Below are 17775 nucleotides of genomic sequence, written 5' to 3' on the forward strand. Positions count from 1 at the left end.
TAACGTTAAATATAATTTTTTTAACGCTCAATTCCAGAAAGGTTAAGAAAATACGGATTTAGCGTTTTCCTCACTTTCTGAACATTCTAGCTTTCACTGCATACTGTTGTGTGACGATAACTAGATTCAAACGAATCATTCTTAAAACACTTTTTAAAAAAATATTCACAACAACGAATAATTATTAATTAAACTTATTTATTCAGATAAAAGCACAGCACTGCTCAACTTACATTAACACTGCATCATATACTAACAACATGAATACAGAAAAACCACCCAGAACCAAGATATATTGCTAAACCTTTTTTTCAAGGCATGAAAATTCTCCTTGACATTTTTTGGAGGAATGAAATTCATTTTGGAGAATACTAATTATATGAAAACAGTAATAGTGAGGAAATCCATAAAAAAAATTTAAATTTGCTAAGACTGAGAGGAAAATAAAAGATATTAGATTTTTTTAACCTTTTGAATGTTTAGCATTTCAAATTAAAACATATTCAAATTTAATTCGCAACGCCAGTAAACTATAGGGGGCGCTGCAGCCAGTCTAATGGCAGATGAAAAAGGTAAAACAAACAAGTGCTGTAACTTATAACTTGCTTTGAAACTTAATGAATGACAGTAATTTTTCATCGTGTTTGCGGGAAGCTTTCTTTTCTATTCCTGTGAAATTACATTACACCACAAACTGTCTGAAGCCTGTAATTTACCCCAAAGAAAACACGTAGAACGGAATGTTTCTTTTTCGGTAGTATTGTTAATCACCACAAGTTACGTATTCGAGTTCTGGAGTTGCGAATAGTTTTTCAATTCAATTTGCTTTTTTCTCACGATGTTAAAATTGTTATAGACACAAGATGGGAAAATACACTTGACTCCATTTTTGAGGTATAATTTTGATTTTTAATGGGTGAAATCGTTAAATACATTTGTAAAGGCGCTAAAAATTTAAACTGCGTGTGTAAATTATCAGTTGAAAAAAAAACGAATTCTGTAGAAGGTTTTTTTTTTTTTTTTTTTTTTTTCGCTACCATGCGTTAATGCAGAGAAAAATTCTGTAAAAGTTCTTTCTGTGCTAGCACAGTGTCAATGCAGAGAAAAGTTCTGTAAAAGTCTTTTCTCTGCTAGCAGTGTAAATCCAGAGAAAAATTCTGTAAAAGTTGTTTCTCTGCTAGCACAGTGTCAATGCACAGAAAAATTCTACAAAAGACTTTTCTCGGCTACAGTGAACTTGGGGTGCGGCATCGATATCGATGTTTTGGAAACATCGATATTTTCGTTAAAATATCAATGCTTTTAACATCGATGTTTTACTTTCGATGTTTTTGGAACATCAATGTTTAGGGTTCGATGTTTTTTCGATGTTGATGTTTTAGTATTTTAATTGAAAATTTTCACAAAATTTGCTCCGATTTGCTAGCTAGGTAATGAGGTTGTTTCCTTCAGTCAAAAGTAATACTTTTTTTAGTCACTGAAATTGATAAAATGAATTAAAAAAAAATAACATGACCCAGAAAATACTTTCATTTTCCCAACAGTCATTTTTTAATTAATTTTTTAAAATGTCTGATTTTTAAAACAAGGCGTGGTCTTTATGACGTCACAAATGATGTCCTTTGGCGCATTTTTCACTGCGTTTCCACGTTATGATAATCAATAAACGAATTAAAATTGCGCTCTACGCTTGCTATCAACCCTATCGTTGCCAATACACGTGAGTAAAGATGCGAATTAAATATTTTGAGCTGTGAATGGCAACATTGAACGGCATTTCATCATTTGTGACGTCACACGACAGAAGCGTAAACAATGAAAGAGCACCGATTTAAGTAATTTTTTAAAAATATTAAACTTAAACAAATTATTTAAAAAATGGTCAGATCCTATGTTTTTAAGCATGCTCTTTCAGAAAAAATACTTTTAAAATTTTGGAAACGACCCCATTAAGTACTTATGGAATTACTCAAAAAAATTCATTTATTTGCACATTTTATAAGATCAATTTTTCTGTGTAGAGGATGATTTTTGGGAAGATTGCTACGAGATGGTAAGAGATAACTGCAGTGTGAGGAAGAGGTCAAAGCTGTTGGAAGGACTCGACACAGCTAGTCTGGTGCGGATACTTGCGGTCTGTTTCAAGGCTCCAGTTCTTAAACTAAAGGAAAATCTTATAAAGGGTGTCCCAAAATTAACGCAAGATTTGAATTTGCCACCATTTTTTCCATAAATTGTTGGCAGCCATGAAAAAAGAACAATTTGACAGTTGAGAGTTTAGGGTTAGTAAAAATGGGGTGTTATTGTACCATACAGCTAGAGAGAGTGAAACATTTCAATGACTGCATAAGGCATTTCCTCGTCGCGTAATCTCTCATTTCGGTGATCAGAATTGGCACCCTAGATCGTGTGATTTCACATTTTTAAATTTCTTCTTACGGGGTTACTTGAATTCAAAGGTCTATGTCAACAAGCCCACAACCACCCGTGCATTACCGTGTTGCGATACCGAGCGCCAATAACAGTAACTGCTTGACCAGCCTCAACTTTCATTATTTTTGAAACAATTGTTCAATAATGAAAGCGCGTTATTGTATCGTATAACGCTCCATTTTTGATTACCCTAAACTCTCAGCTGTCAAATTGTTCTTTTTTCAGGGTTGCCAACCATTTATTGCAAAAATGGCGGCAAATTCAAATCTTGCGTTAATTTTGGGACACCCTTTACATTACTACGGTAAAAATTATAACTTTAAAAATTCAGAACTGGTAATAGTTGCGTTAAAGTATTTGACAGTGATGGTAACTTCTGTCCCACCGGAAAGAGTTTTTTCTCTGACTGGTCAGCAAAAACAGAAATGCGCTTCTGGGGGGACAAAGTAAACAAACTTATTTTTCTCCAAACTGTCAGCATCAAATATTATTGGAGGTTATAATACTTATCGACTTCCCCAAGTCGTCCCTCTATTACTTACAATTTGTGTTTAACTGTGTAGTACTTACAGTACAAAACATATTTCTAGCTCTTAATAATAATTCTTAGAGTTAATTTTGAATTTTTAGTATGATTTTCACAACTCTTTCTCATCATTTAACTGACGGTAAGTGCTATGATACATTTTTTCTTGGATTCTTTTTTGGTGTTGATTTATTTTTAGTTTCATTCAGTTTGAAAATATTTCCTTACTGCTATAACTAGTTTGTATTAATCGTTGTATGTCTTATTATCATTTTTTGTAATATTATAGCACCAAAATGTTGCGAAATGATTCCTATTAAATTGTGTTCATGATTTGAGGTTCAGTATTTTTCCACTAAGAAACATTCCTTAGAAATTATCACATGAGTAAGTCTGTAGTGTAGTGTATACAAAAATGTATGTTATGTATTGATAAAAAGATCGATGTTTTAAAACATCGATGCTTTTTGGTCGACGTATCAATATCATCGATAATTTTAATTTCTTATATGGATGTTTTGCCATCGATGTCGCACCTCTAAGTGTGAATGCTGAGAAAAATTCTGTAAAAGTTGTTTCTCTGCTAGCACAGTGTCAATGCAGAGAAAACAACCTTTCCTTTACTCACAACATAAGAACAGCAAATCTCGGTAAGCATTCTTCTTTGGGAAAGCTGTTTTAAGGGGGGGATCTCTCCAATTCTTCGTTTAAAACAAAACCTGCTTTAGACGGTTTTTGTTTGATGACGTTTTTAAAATGGAAGTTTTGAAAATTGATCAATTTTAAATACGAGCATGTAAAATGTACTGAGCTTGAAAACATACTGCGATCAGTGCGATCAGCTTATAACATACTGTCCAACCACGGATTGCATGGAATTTTCAAACGTTCAGATAAGACGAATCTATCTGAATGAGGGGAAAAGTAAAAATTTGATGCGCGTATTTCGCTCATTTGAATGAGACTCTGATTCTGCAAAAGCTGACATCGGTAAAAAAAATAATAGATTCGTCAATTTCCGGCTGTAAAACGGATGTCTGTCTTTCCATACAATCCGTGGTCAGACGTAGCAAGGAAGTTTTCCCATAAGCAGCGTGTCAATGTAGGCATATTTCTTTTAAAAAAAATAATTAAAAAAATAAATAATTTAAAAAAAACCTGTGACCCCCCACTTCCCTCAATCAACGCTAATTTGAATTCTGAAACTTTGAATTCAAATTATGTTTTTCGCAATCATGAGTTGCGACAAGGCCCTACTCATTTGGGGGCTATTGTTTCTAGAAACGGCTCCTCTCCCCCCAAGCCTACCCTTCATCCTGGGCCGTTACGTGTGTATAGTTGCGTGTGTGTGTGCAGGCGTGCGTGCATGTGTAGGCTTGTGTGCGTGCGTAGACCTGTGTGTATGTGTAAAAGCTTGTGTGTGTGTGTGTGTATGTATGTGTGTGTACATGTGTGTGTATGAGCATGTGTGTGTGTAGGGCATGGACGCCATCGGCCAGGAGAAACGGATTCTAGGAGGCAGTGCTCGGAGCCGCGCCTGCAGAGGCCGGTGGGCGGTGGTGCTGGTGTCCCTGGTCCAAGCTGAAAAAGGAATCGTGTAAAAAAAAAAAAAACGATTTTTACCATACCCGATCCAAAAATTCCTTCAAAATATTTGAGGCGTAACTTTCATGAATTGGAATAACATTCGAATCTTCAAAATAAATCAAATTTTCTGAAGTGAAAAACATTAAATTAGCAGAAAACGTACTTTCGTGTCAATACATTTAAAATTGGTCTAAAAACATTAATAGCTCTTCTCTGTTCCACAATTATTGAATGCTTTAGGAATTAAAGTGCAAAACCGGAAATCAACAGGTGTGGCGTTTTTAAGCAATTGTACTCAAGGGTTCGCGCTAGGGAATAGGATTACGCGATTCCCGTAACTTTTTCTAAAATCCTTTGGCAACAAATGGCGGACGTACGTTAAAAAGATTGCGAAATTTCTTATCTATGATTTTTCTATTTTTCATACAGATATTTTAAGAAGACAGCCTGCACAAATGGAATGGCTTACTATAATTTTCAACTGCCATCTTAATTTAGACTTCGTAGTGGCTTTGAAAAAAAAAATCAGAATACAATATTACAAATACATCAGGACAAAAATAAGGGCACTTATACTATTTTTTAACGTGTGAAGTGTACATTTTTTTACAAATACATATTGGAGTTTATATTGTATCCATATATCAATGTAAGCTACATGTATTGCTTTCTATTTCATCATCACATGTTGTAATCAAGTTTACCGATGCGTGTTTTAATTTTTATTATTAAACTGAAAGCACTAACGGAAAAAAAAATTAAAAATTGAAAAAATTAAAAAGAAAAAACAATGCAGTTTGATAAAACTTAAAACTGGCAGGTTCTGACTCAAAGAACTATATTACTAATATAATCCTATATGAAATTGGGAAGCACAACTGCGACAAACTTATGCTTTTATTTTAGATGGAAGTTTGTATTTCCAAGTACTGTTGCGATTTACGTACATAAAGGTGCCCCTCTTAAAAAATCCTGTTTTGTAAAATATATCACTGCAGTATAAAATTTAGCAGACATTAAAATCAAGTTAATATACGAACCGAAACAGCAGTAATATTCAATATTAAAAATAAATTAATTATTTAAATAGAAAATAAAATAAGTTTATGTGAGACAGCATGTATTAAAATATAGCTTGTAACTTCTAAAATAATTGAAAAAATTATTGAATGCAAAAAGACTGAAAGCTAACATGGTATGTAGTTTTCAGCAAAACACTTCGACATCGGAACCCCCCCCCCCCCCCGGGCAAAAAAGAACGTTTTTATAGATACGTCTTGTAGACATTATCGAAATTCAATTTTAAGTATTGAAGATTTAGTTTAAGAATTCCTGGAAATTGTTCAGATTTACAATTAAAAATTTTGAAAAATGATAATGATTGAGACATTAGTTAGAAAGTAATTAGGAGCACAGAACTTGTTTAGTTCACTGAACAGTGATTTCTGATGTATTAATAGGTCATCTCTTATTTCATTTTAATAGTGGATCGTTTAAAAAGTAACATAAAAAAGAAAAAGCGAACACCAATCGCGAACTTTCATGAACAACTTGAATTTCTGTTCTCACAGGGGTGCCCACCTAGGGGGACTGTCATAACGCAGACTGCGCCATTGAAATTTTTAGGGGAGAGGGTGTTTTGAGGGGTATTTTTTCACTTTTTGGCGGGAGTCTTTGCGGTATTTAGGGGGATGCACCCTTGCTCTTAGGGGGGGGGGGGCACTCCTGAATTCTCGAAAACCTAAGCTCACGCATTAGGATTTGACGTCGGCATTGTGGGGAGAAAACAAGGAGCGGGAGCATAATCCTAGTCAAATGCATTTTATTAAGTAAACAACAACTGCATAACATTAAAAAAAAAAAACAATTGCATAGCAGAATATTTTAGACATGAATGCACTTCAGCATAATCGAAAATTGGTGCTTGCATGGAACCAATTCTGGGCGGTCATTCCAAGCTCGTCAGCTTGCGAGATCGAGATTCTCGCTCACGTGATCGGTTGTGACGTAGAAATGTCGCAAAGTAGTATTCTAATCTACTCGAACTTAGCTTGCGGCTAGGTTCGAGTAGATTAGAATACTACTTTGCGACATTTCTACGTCACAACCGATCACGTGAGCGAAAAGCTCGATCTCGCAAGCTGACGAGCTTGGAATTACCGACCTAAGATAATTAATTGCTTTATTTATTTTTTTTTTTTTTTTGGCGAAAAGGTTATTTTTGATTCAGAATCGGCACTATGTGTTCTAGTTGAGAAAGCAATGAAACAAATATATATTTTAAAAAAAATTAGTAAAACAGGAATGTCAAGAAACTAAAAATTTGGAACAAAATAATTTTCAGCCGGAAAATCAGGAATATCGGGTCAACTACGAATTCTGTTATTATTATCAGTGAACAGAAAGCAGAAGAATTTAATTTAGCCCCAAGTAAGAGAGGAAGAAAAAGTTGGGAATACAGTAAAGACGAAAAAGTGGAGGGGGGTACAAAAATCTGCAAAACGTGAACATTATAACAGAGCCGTGACCAACGAAAATATTTTAAAAAGTTTTCCCTAGGAAGATACCAGCGGAAATACGAGGAGAAAATAAAGTGCGGAGGAAAGGGGTGGCTTGTTTTGAAAAAATGAAACTATTACACAGGAAAGGATTAGTTTCGGTACAAACAAAGATAACAGGGAAAAGATCGGCAGATAATTTACTCATTTCAAAAAGAAGACGAGAGGAGTATAAAAAAAGGGGGGGGGGATCAAGAAAGCACAATTGGAAGATTTTTATTTTAGTCGGAAAATCGGTCCGAAATTCCAAAGGCTCCCGCTAAAATCGGAACAGTTTATGAAAATTAATTCCGAAAAAAAAATTTTTTTTTTTTTTTTTTGGAGCATACTTTTTTAATTTTTTCTACGGGTGAAGCAGCAGGTTTTTTTTTTTTTTTTCTTTTTTTCTGCCACTGTATCCAATTTTTAAACCTCAAGTAAGGACCCGGTGACCACTCGCTTTCCAACACCACCCCCGTCCTCAGAGTCCCCCGCCCCCCCCCCCCCCCCCCATTTCACGTTCTCAGAATGATGTAAATCTATTTTAACCGTTCTTCAAAAAGTTATTAAGGACATTTCATTAATAATATATAAGATACTGTGGAATTTTAAGAAAGAGAAAACTAATTAATACACTTCTGAAAAGTATTTTAAATAGTTTTCAGTCGGAAAATGTTTATTTACTATTTATGTATTTTTTCCGAATCAAATTACCTGCGGATGTTCTGTAGAATCTTCTTCAGCTTCAGCTTGACTAGTATCAGCGGTTGCACAGAGTCTATTTTTCTCTGACTGATCTTTGGATCGGAAAGTCCAATAACTGGAGTGCGTGAAAATTAATGGCTCGCCTAATTTGGCCGATGTCATAACAGATTTCATGTTACTTTTCTGCTTGGAGCAATACAAAGAAATCATCTGTCCTGGTGTAGATCCTGACAGTTCTTCCTTTGCGGGAACTACCTGCCAATTTGAATACATAGAAAGTTTGGGATTGGTCTCTTGTAGAATGAACATGGGTTGTGGACGGTAAATGCAACAATAGGTTGATCTGGTGGAACACTTTAATCCCAAATAGGTGTAAGCATGGCCGTTGAGATAGAGTTGGATGCAACTTTTCTTCGGCCTGGGTGTCTCTGGGCTAATTAAAGTAGATCCCACCATCGTGAAGGGTTTTTCTTTTAAAGATAGTGATGTTGGTCTAGCTGGGGAAAGGAATTTTTTCATGGGCTGTGATATGCTTTCAGAAGATGGCGCTTCATTTTCGTTTTTCGAATGCGTTGGACTGCTCGGGGTAAAGATGACAGTCGGTACAACAGGACTGCTTTCCGATTCCTTCTCATTGCACGAAGAAAATGGCAACTCTAAGCATTTTGGTGCAGATGAAAAGATTGAAGAATAATAATTGGTTTTTGCAGTTTTGAAAGAAGATGAGATTTCACTGACCGAGTAATTTATTGTCGAAACACCTAACCCGTAAGGTTGAGACGTAGGAATTTCAAAACCTATCGTACCAGGACAAATACTATCAGGTCCAGGAAGAAATGAAAATGGTTGGCTTGGCGAAACAGTGGTTTCTTTTTTCTTGTTCGGAGATTTTACCAAGTCTAAATTCGAAGAGATGACTGAGAAGTCTGTTCGTAAAGAATTTTCCAACTTGGAAATATCTGAAAAGTTTGTAGGGATCGATACAACTGGTGATACGCTAGAAGATGATCTACTTGGCAAATGGACAGTACCTCCTGAGTTATGAACGGGTTGAGCAATTGTGACAATCACGCCTGGTAAACTTCTACCTCGTTTGTCCATTTCGAGTTCCTCGAGCGAAGTGGATTTTTTCGAGCCGTAACTTTCTGAAATCTTGTTAGACAAAGATGAAAAGGCACCAGGAATACTAGTTTTAATTTTAATTCTTTTAGTTTGAGAGCCATCTAGGACTTGCACTTCGCCACCAAACAAATGGACACTTTGCGATCGTCCCCTGTGGGGAGATAGTGTTAGATCACTAAAAGAGTTTGAGGAAATGCTCTTGTACATATCACTCTTCCCATTCATTGGCTCGGGAGACTTGTCATTGAAAAACGATGGCAATAATACGGAGTCAGAGACTTTTCTCTTCTTCAGAGGTGGACTTTTCGATAAAGGCAAGAGTAACTGTTTTTTCAAAATCGGACCGTCATTCGCGTTATCTAAAATAGATTCAAATCTGGATTCAGTAGTTTGTCCTTTCGTATCAAATTTGTACTGGAACTCAGTCGGCGACTGCTTGTTTTGTGCGTGTGTGGTTTTGATTCTTTTGTCAGCAGTATCCCTGAGAGTATGCAGCTGTGTTCCTGAATTTCTACAAAAAGAGAGATGTACATCAAGATTATACTTGTCTAAAAACTCTGAACTACAGTAAGAACATCTGAGATGAAAAAGTTTATCTGAATGACCTTCTACGTCTACTGTAAAAGAGGAGGTCATAGGGTTTGTGTCATTCACATCCAAAAGCAACTTTGATTCTTCTTTAGACTTGCTTTTTAAAAGCAAATCCTTAATAATGCTTCCTTCGGGATTTTGAGGACTTTGACTGTAAAAGGCCTGATCCAAAGTCGACGTATTTTTGCGTTTTGTATACCGACCTCGCTTCAAGCTTAAAAGACTTTTAATGGCACTTCCTTTCAATTCTTCTTCAGAAACAGAACAAACAATCTTTGAGTACATATTAACACTAGGAATAACAGTAGGAGGAGAGGCATTTAAAAGTGGGAATGACTTTTCGTTTGGCGAAGAGGTTTTGTTAGACAATAATCCTTTTGAAGTTGCGTGAAGCGACTCTGTTAAAGATCCACCTAACAGAGCTGATTGCAATTTAGAAGTAGTGGTGGTTCCCGACACATTAGTCGCTTTATCGTCACTACAGTTACTTAATTTTAAGGAAATACCTTGTTTTTTCGATTCACAATCAGAATTTGGAGAAGTATTTACACTATTTTGCTTAAAATAACGGCGCGACCACATAGGATCTAATGTTTCAACAATAGCTGCATTCTCCGAAATGATCTTGCTTATGTGCTGCTCTAAAATTTGAGGACTAGTAATTTTGGGACATTTCACAACTTTTTGCGACTCAGCAGACAAAACCGAAGAATTAGAATCATCAGTGCTCACGAATTCAGGAATATGTAATTTTAACTTATTGCAATTTGGCGTAATCACATTGGAGCGATCATCTTTTTGGAAAGACGTAATGAAAGAAAATTTTTCACACGAAGGGTTAAACTTTTGTTCCAACGACGGTTTTGACTTATCTACGCGAGGCTCTTCTTTGCACAGAGATTTATCAGGGCTCAAATCAGCCGTTTTGCTTTCACCGGATTTCTTTTCTAGCATTTCTTGCAGAAAGCTAACTTTTCCAAAGTCCAGCATCACAGACCCGTCCTTGCTCGTTTCTGGCACTTGGAGACCCGTGAGCACTTTTTCAATATTGGAAGCTGACGTACCGTAAACTGAGCTAGGCAAGTGGCATTTCTGTTCCTCCTCGATGATTGGCTGTTGCGAATCCTTCGAAGAGTTCCTGCTTTCGACAACAGAGGTGGAAACCCTGTAATTCAACTGCTGCGATTCTTTTTTGATGCCTGGAGCAGTCGGGGTTACACCGGACATTTGCGTGATGTACATTTCGGAATTGAGCTTCTCTTGAGCAGTGTCCGGCAATGAACTGCTTTCTTGCTTCGAGCCTTCGCTCTCTATCACAGATGAGTTGCTAACAAGAGGTGCAGATTTAACAAATGTAGAGGGGGCTGAAGTGGTGATGATGAAGGATGGATCAGATTTACTGCGCTTTTGTGGCGAGGAAGTACCAGAATGGAAAGGGGCATCTTTCGCTTCAGACTGTGGACAACTACCTGGAGACTTCAGCCTGTTTCCCGCCACTAATACTGAAACGTTGTTCGCAAAGGAAGCATTTTCGTTCGGTGATGATGAACCCTCTTCTTTCGAAATTGCATTAAAAAAGATCTTCATGGCTATATTTGTACTTATGTTTTCATCTGGAACCAACTTTACTGAATTGTTGTTCACCTCCGCCTGGAGAACCTTGTTAGTATCGTTGAGGGATTTTGACATTTCTACGTGTTCTCGTTCAGTTTCCTCATAAGCAGAATAAGAAACAGCGAAAGGCTCATTCTTTTGGATTTTGAAAACCAAATCATTGCTAGCTGAATTTTGTTTGAGGGGTTCATTTTGAGTAATTTCGATACCAGTGTCAAGTTTCTTCTTTAAGCAGCCACCAGTAGCTGAAAATGGTAATTAGAAAAAATTAAAAGTCTGTTAAAATAAACTGCAAAACAATTAACTGTTCCGACTGAATTCCAAAGAGCATAGCTGCCAAAATAGGAATATCTAAAAAAATCATAAAATACGCGACGATCACCAGAAACGGAAAGAAATATTTACTGTTTGCTAAAAAAATGTAAAATCAAATTATTCTATTAGGGAAAATTTTCAACCAAAATAAATTTAATATTATTATTTTAAAACGTTTTATAATGCTTCTGCGAGTATATTTTAGGCAAAATTATATTTTAAATTAAACAGTTTGAAAAACTATTATTAGAAAAGGGTTTTTTATACCTTTCCCATTTAGTACTTAATGCAGGCAGCTATGCGCATTAAAATTAGAACGGAACAATTTCAAAATTTTAAAATAATATTAGCAAAATAATCCATAGAAAAGGATATTTTGCTGCGTGGAGCAAAACATTTCAAAATCAAAATATCCATATTTTTATGCAGTTGTTTAAGAAATCATAAACAAAAATAAAGCTTAAAAAAAAAAAAAAATACGGGTCAGATGAAAGGCTATTGGTGATAATTTGGAGTTAAACTACCAATATGATCCAAAAAAGTGAACGATCAATTACACTCTACAAAATCCCTCAACGATTTCTTCAGCAGCTTTCAATTCCTTTACAATAAGCATGTATAGTACATAAAACACACATAAAAGTAACAGATCATTATAATAATTACATGAATCACTCTTTTCGATGATGCATAATAAATTACTCCTAACTCCATCATTCAACCCCACATTAATTTAATATTTATGATTATCATAAACACAACTTAAATGATATCAGTAGCGGATTTTGGGGGGAGCTCAGGGGGACCGTGACCCCCCCTCCAAAAGAATCAATTAATTTAAGTATTTTTTAAATTATTTTTTAATTGACTTCTGTATAGAATTTTTTTATATAATTATTTAAAAAGAACACAAAACACACAGCATATTTTGAATAAAAGTATTTTTGTTTGCAAAATCAGAAGCATTTGAGTCGTTGGTCAAAGTGGCAGAATACATTTAACTCGCTGGTTTTGAATTCAAGGGAACGTAATATCATGATTCGTCCATTATTTCTTCTATGATGAAATTAGTGATTAACATTTTTATTAAAAATGTTAATTATTGGTTGACTATGATTTTCTTTATCATATAATAGTAAAATGTAAATTAATTTAAAAAGCTCAAATGAGGTATGGGATTATGTAATAACCTTGCCCTCGTGCTATAAACATAATGACAATTTTCCTAATTAAAACCGCTCATTGCATAGCATCTCGGTGACATTATACACAGGGTTTAGTTCTTTATTGGCTTGAAACGTTTAAGAAGTTTTACATCCACATTCAAAGTATATTAGTGTATAATATTTATGTACTTGGAAAAGTATATTCATTGGCCTGAAGGGATCCAAAGAAAAAAAATTAAAAAATAAAGTCATAAAAACTTTCTTACGAAACATCGTATTTGGGGGGGGGGGTATTTAATTTCCAGGGCCCCCTCCAAAAGATTTTTCTGTAACCGCCCCTGAATGATATCACTTCTAAAGCACGGTAGGGCCGTGGTAGCCCGATCGGTAAAGTGTCGGATTCGGGGCCGAAGGGTCCTGAGTTCGAACCTCGATGGTCGAAGACCCACCGTCGTCATAAAGGGGACTGGGCGACGTTAAATATGCTCGTGGTCTCAATGTCCTCCAAGTGAAACGATACCTCTGGGGGTGCTAGCACCAGGTAGCTATTAGCTCCTGCACTAGTTCTAAATTCTCATGAACTGTTCGATCCGGTGATGGTGCTGCCATCTATCGGTATATAAAATAATGGAGGCAAGGCACTTAGTATGCAGTCCTCGACATAAATACAGTTGTAGTCAGTTGTGACTCTGAATAGGAATAGGAAAACACGGTATCAGTCATTCTCAACCACTATGCTTGAAGTGCGTCGCCATTGTGAAAGTCAGACAGGTTCAATAGATTCCAGTGGCCTGGCAAAATTTTCAAAGGGAGAGATTTGGAGATTCACTAACAAATACATAGAATGCATAGAATATGAATGCGTCGTTTCGTTTCTTCATGGTTGTATATGATCCCTCTCTCGATTCAATTCGAATGACTACTGTAGTTCCAACCATATATTTAATCCCCAAAGCTACAATACCAGTCGTTTCTTAACCCCTTCAGTCGGAATTATGAAATATTGGGTCAAAAATGTTGATATTCGGTACACAGTGTATTATAGTAAAGGGTATCTTATATACAAAATTTTGAGGTTGTAGGGGAAAAATTAAAAGAGTTATGGCACGTCCAATATTCCGGACTTATATTTTTGAAATCAATATTTCATAAACAAACACGATAAAGTACTGAACAATCTTCATTATAAAATGTTCTACAAATAATTATAAAACATAATATAAGCGTTTGAAACGATTAATTAAAGATTATATATATTTTTAAAAAAAACGGGAACAAAACCTCGCTTTTCAGATGAAAATCCAAGGTTGGAAAAATGAGTCACTCTCTATCTCTCAATCCTTATATGTCAGTGTTGTCAATCCCAAAACGAAAAATTATTTCACAGATTACAATAAGTAGAATGCAAAGAGTCAACTACAAAAAAAAATCAACTAATTAAATAAATTATTAAATGATTAGCAGCTGTTTAAAGTGTATGTCCGGTATGCCGGACATCAGGTCTGAAGGGGTTAATATCCCCCCTGCAGCTCTTTTATATTCGCCCCATTATGTGCGCATACGGGCAGGGGTAGTAACTAATGCATTTGGTAAACGCAAGCTACATAATTATATCATAAACCCTAAACATAAAGATATAATTGTCCGAGACCTACAAAAATTAAAAAAAACCTTAGCAGCAAGGAAAAATTTTTAGGCAGCAGACAAATTATTTCTTAGAATATATTGGAAAATTCAGAGAACAGAAGGTTCTTTTCGGAACGACTCTTATTCTGAAGAAACGATTGAGCGTTTTTCATGAGAAGACACTTCGCCACGCCTAGTCGAACGCAGAGTTCCATTTTACGCGGGGGTGATCGGCAAGCAATCCACGCGCTTCTATGAGACAACCAGACAGCCTCAACTTGGGCGTGCATTTTAAGGGGAGTCAGTACCCTAAATACTTTCAAAAAATTCGATTTTTTGATTTTTATATATTATGAAACTCCATTTCAATACCTTTTTAATGATGCAAACTTCTTGATTGTGCTCATATTAGAAGTAAGTTAAAATAAACTTAGAAAAAAAAATGTATGATTTCCCCCTTAAAATTGCAATACAGTAGAAGACCGTTATAACGCACACGTTGGGACCAGAGCTTTTGCGTTATACAGGTTATTGCGTTGTATAGATCATTTCACAAATTTTGAAACTAATATTCAGAATATATCTATATATTAGCACTTCAGAATGAGTTTATCTGCAATAAGTATTAAAGTACTGATATTACAATTAGTCATTCACAAATAAATATGTTTCACAATAAAAAGAAAGTGAAATATCCTGCACTTATGCTAGCTTTATGGTTTGCATAACAGCTGTATCTTCTTCAAAAGCCATCTGGTATTCTGCTTACTATGAATACTCATTTTCATTTAAAAGCTTTGAATTAAGATGGAAAGATGAAAAACTGTCTCAAAATTTAATTGGCCTAACAATTTTTCTGTTTACAAAGCAAAACAGAGGGATTTTTTAAACTTCAAAACCGATTGTTTACTCCTGAAAAGGCTTACCAAAGATTCTAATAAAATTAAATTTGTTTTTATTATATTTTGCTAGTTTATTATAACAAGCATGTAAATATGGGAAATTAAAGATGCTTACTCAAAGCATGACATAGTGTTTAAAGCTGTTTTATTAATTTACTAGTGTACCCGCACGGCTTTGCCTGTAATAGAAAAATTAAAAGTCTCTTGGTTCGCCTGTATATTTACAAATAATGTACGGTGAATTTTCTCGCCAATTGACTTGTACCCATGTTACGGTTCCACGTTATGATAATTTCGTATCTCGCCAATTGGCTTGTACCCATGTTACGGTTCCACATTATGATAAGTTCGTATCTCGCCATTTGGTTTGTGCCCATGTTACGGTTCCACGTTATGATAATTTCGTAATTTACTCGTCCACCTTATGATATTTTTGTTCTTAAAATTGGAATAGAGAAAGAATCGCATCGAATTTTCGAAAAATCGCTTCGAGGTGCTCACCCCCATGCTACAAACTAACTTTGTGCCAAATTTCATGAAAATCGGCCGAACGGTCTGGACGCTATGCGCGTCACAGAGATCCAGACAATCACAGATGCTCCTCAAATAGTTTCTCCATGGTCGGCAACCCTGCATCAATTCCTCATTCTAGTATTTTACACCCAATAGCACATACCCATTTATAATAGAGATCGTTTATAAATGATGTCAAACGTTGAGGGAGGAGGGGTCTATGAAATCGTGAGGGCTTGTGACAAGGCGGAGGAAGGGGTTGAAATGAAAGCATTTTTTCACAATATGTTTACGTCATTAGTGTCACATGTGGCAAGAGAAGGGGGTAAGGTGAAGTGTGACACATAGTGACAAGGGGGAAGGACAGGGTTCGTACGCTCCTTCAAAACTCCTCCAATACTCCTTCATTTAGGAATTCTTTCTTTGAAGGGCCCTTCAAACTCATTCATTTTGGTTTTAACTCTTTCAAAACTCCTTCTTTTTTAGTTCAAGACTTCGTAATCTTCCTGTATGACAGTAACTTATAATACTTTGATTGACAACTAACTTCGTCACAACAGCGATTTTAATGTTAATTTCGTGCATTTATTTATTTTAAATAAACATGTGATTTACAAATTCATCATAGTTAAGTCAAAAGTTGAAGGTGAAACTATGATTAGATGATGAAGACATTTCATAAGTGAAGTAAAACATGCTTAAATGGTGCTTGGCTATTTTTTCAATTTTTATGAATATTACTAGCTGCGTGCCCGGCGTTGCACGGACTACCTAAAAAATGTAAGAGCAGTCCAGTTGATGCTTTTATAGTACACTGACACTAGTTTCTAACGCGTTAAGGAATAAATAAATGCGCGTAAAGCAAGGTTTGCAAAACACCAGTAAAACATATTTTTGCCAAAACACCTCATCAACGTTAATAATCGTTATCAATGATACAAGTTATGAGTACATTTTCAGTCAGCACAAAAGGGGAAAATATATGCATTATCAACTATAATCTTTACTCAAGTTAAACTGAATTACATCTGATAGACTATATCGGAAATATTTATGCACAATAACAATCCGCTTTTTACATAAAATAGTCTACTACCCGGCGTTGCCCGGGTGTTTATTAATGCAACATACCACTCAGATAAATATTTGGATGGATTCTATCCACATGGTCGTACAAGAATTACATCAATCCGTTTTCCAGGTACAAACCCTCAAAGAACTCAAATAACTTGTAAATCACTCATTTACTTTACGACGTGCACGGTCCTCCTCGAAAATGAAAGTTATGTCATGTGACGCGTATTTAACAATCAGGCTTGAACAAAAAAAAAAAAAAAACAGCAAAATTTTGCTGCAGATTACGGCAAAATAATCGAAAAGTAAACAACTTAAACACCCTGATTACAGGAAAAGCCTTAAAACAAAAGCCTAATTTTATTTCTTTATATTCGAGAAAAAAAATTGCAACAGATGTTTCTTTTCAATGATTTTCTTCACGCTGTAAATTTTAATAAAAGCGTTCATCCGGAAAGTTGAGTTGAAGCACTGAATAATAATTTGAATGGAGGAAAGCCTTCGAAAAATAGTGATTTGATTTTGAAATCTAAGAGTCATAATTAAAAGTTTTTAATTGATATCTCCGCTAATTATTATCGGAGAATTATGTTAAATAGCCAAACATGAAGACGAGAGGATTACGAATCCATCGATACCTGGTTCGATGGTCAGTTCACTGTCGTTCGGGAGAAGAAGCTTGGACATAGATAGATAGATAGATACTCAGATTTTATGTGTATAAGACTAGCTGCGTGCCCGGCGTTGCACGGGCTACCTAAAAAATGTAAGAGCAGTCCAGTTGATGCTTTTGTAGTACACTGACACTAGTTTCTAACGCGTTAAGGAATAAATAAATGCGCGTAAAGCAAGGTTTGCAAAACACCAGTAAAACATATTTTTGCCAAAACACCTCATCAACGTTAATAATCGTTATCAATGATACAAGTTATGAGTACATTTTCAGTCAGCACGAAAGGGGAAAATATATGCATTATCAACTATAATCTTTACTCACGTTAAACTGAATTACATCTGATAGACTATATCGGAAATATTTATGCACAATAACAATCCGCTTTTTA

General features: G+C 35.4%; 1 protein-coding gene across 1 annotated transcript in view; it reads right to left on the reverse strand.

Annotated features, from left to right (window-relative positions):
• The window catches only part of LOC129235099 (uncharacterized), a 42010-nt gene extending 30820 nt beyond the window's left edge, over positions 1-11190 (reverse strand). The window contains 1 exon segment of the mRNA XM_054868784.1: positions 7798-11190. Coding sequence (XP_054724759.1) covers positions 7798-11190 — 3393 coding nt within the window.
• Between the last annotated feature and the right edge of the window lie 6585 nt (positions 11191-17775).

Source organism: Uloborus diversus, chromosome 2 (assembly GCF_026930045.1).
Source record: "Uloborus diversus isolate 005 chromosome 2, Udiv.v.3.1, whole genome shotgun sequence".
Classification (NCBI taxonomy): domain Eukaryota; kingdom Metazoa; phylum Arthropoda; class Arachnida; order Araneae; family Uloboridae; genus Uloborus; species Uloborus diversus.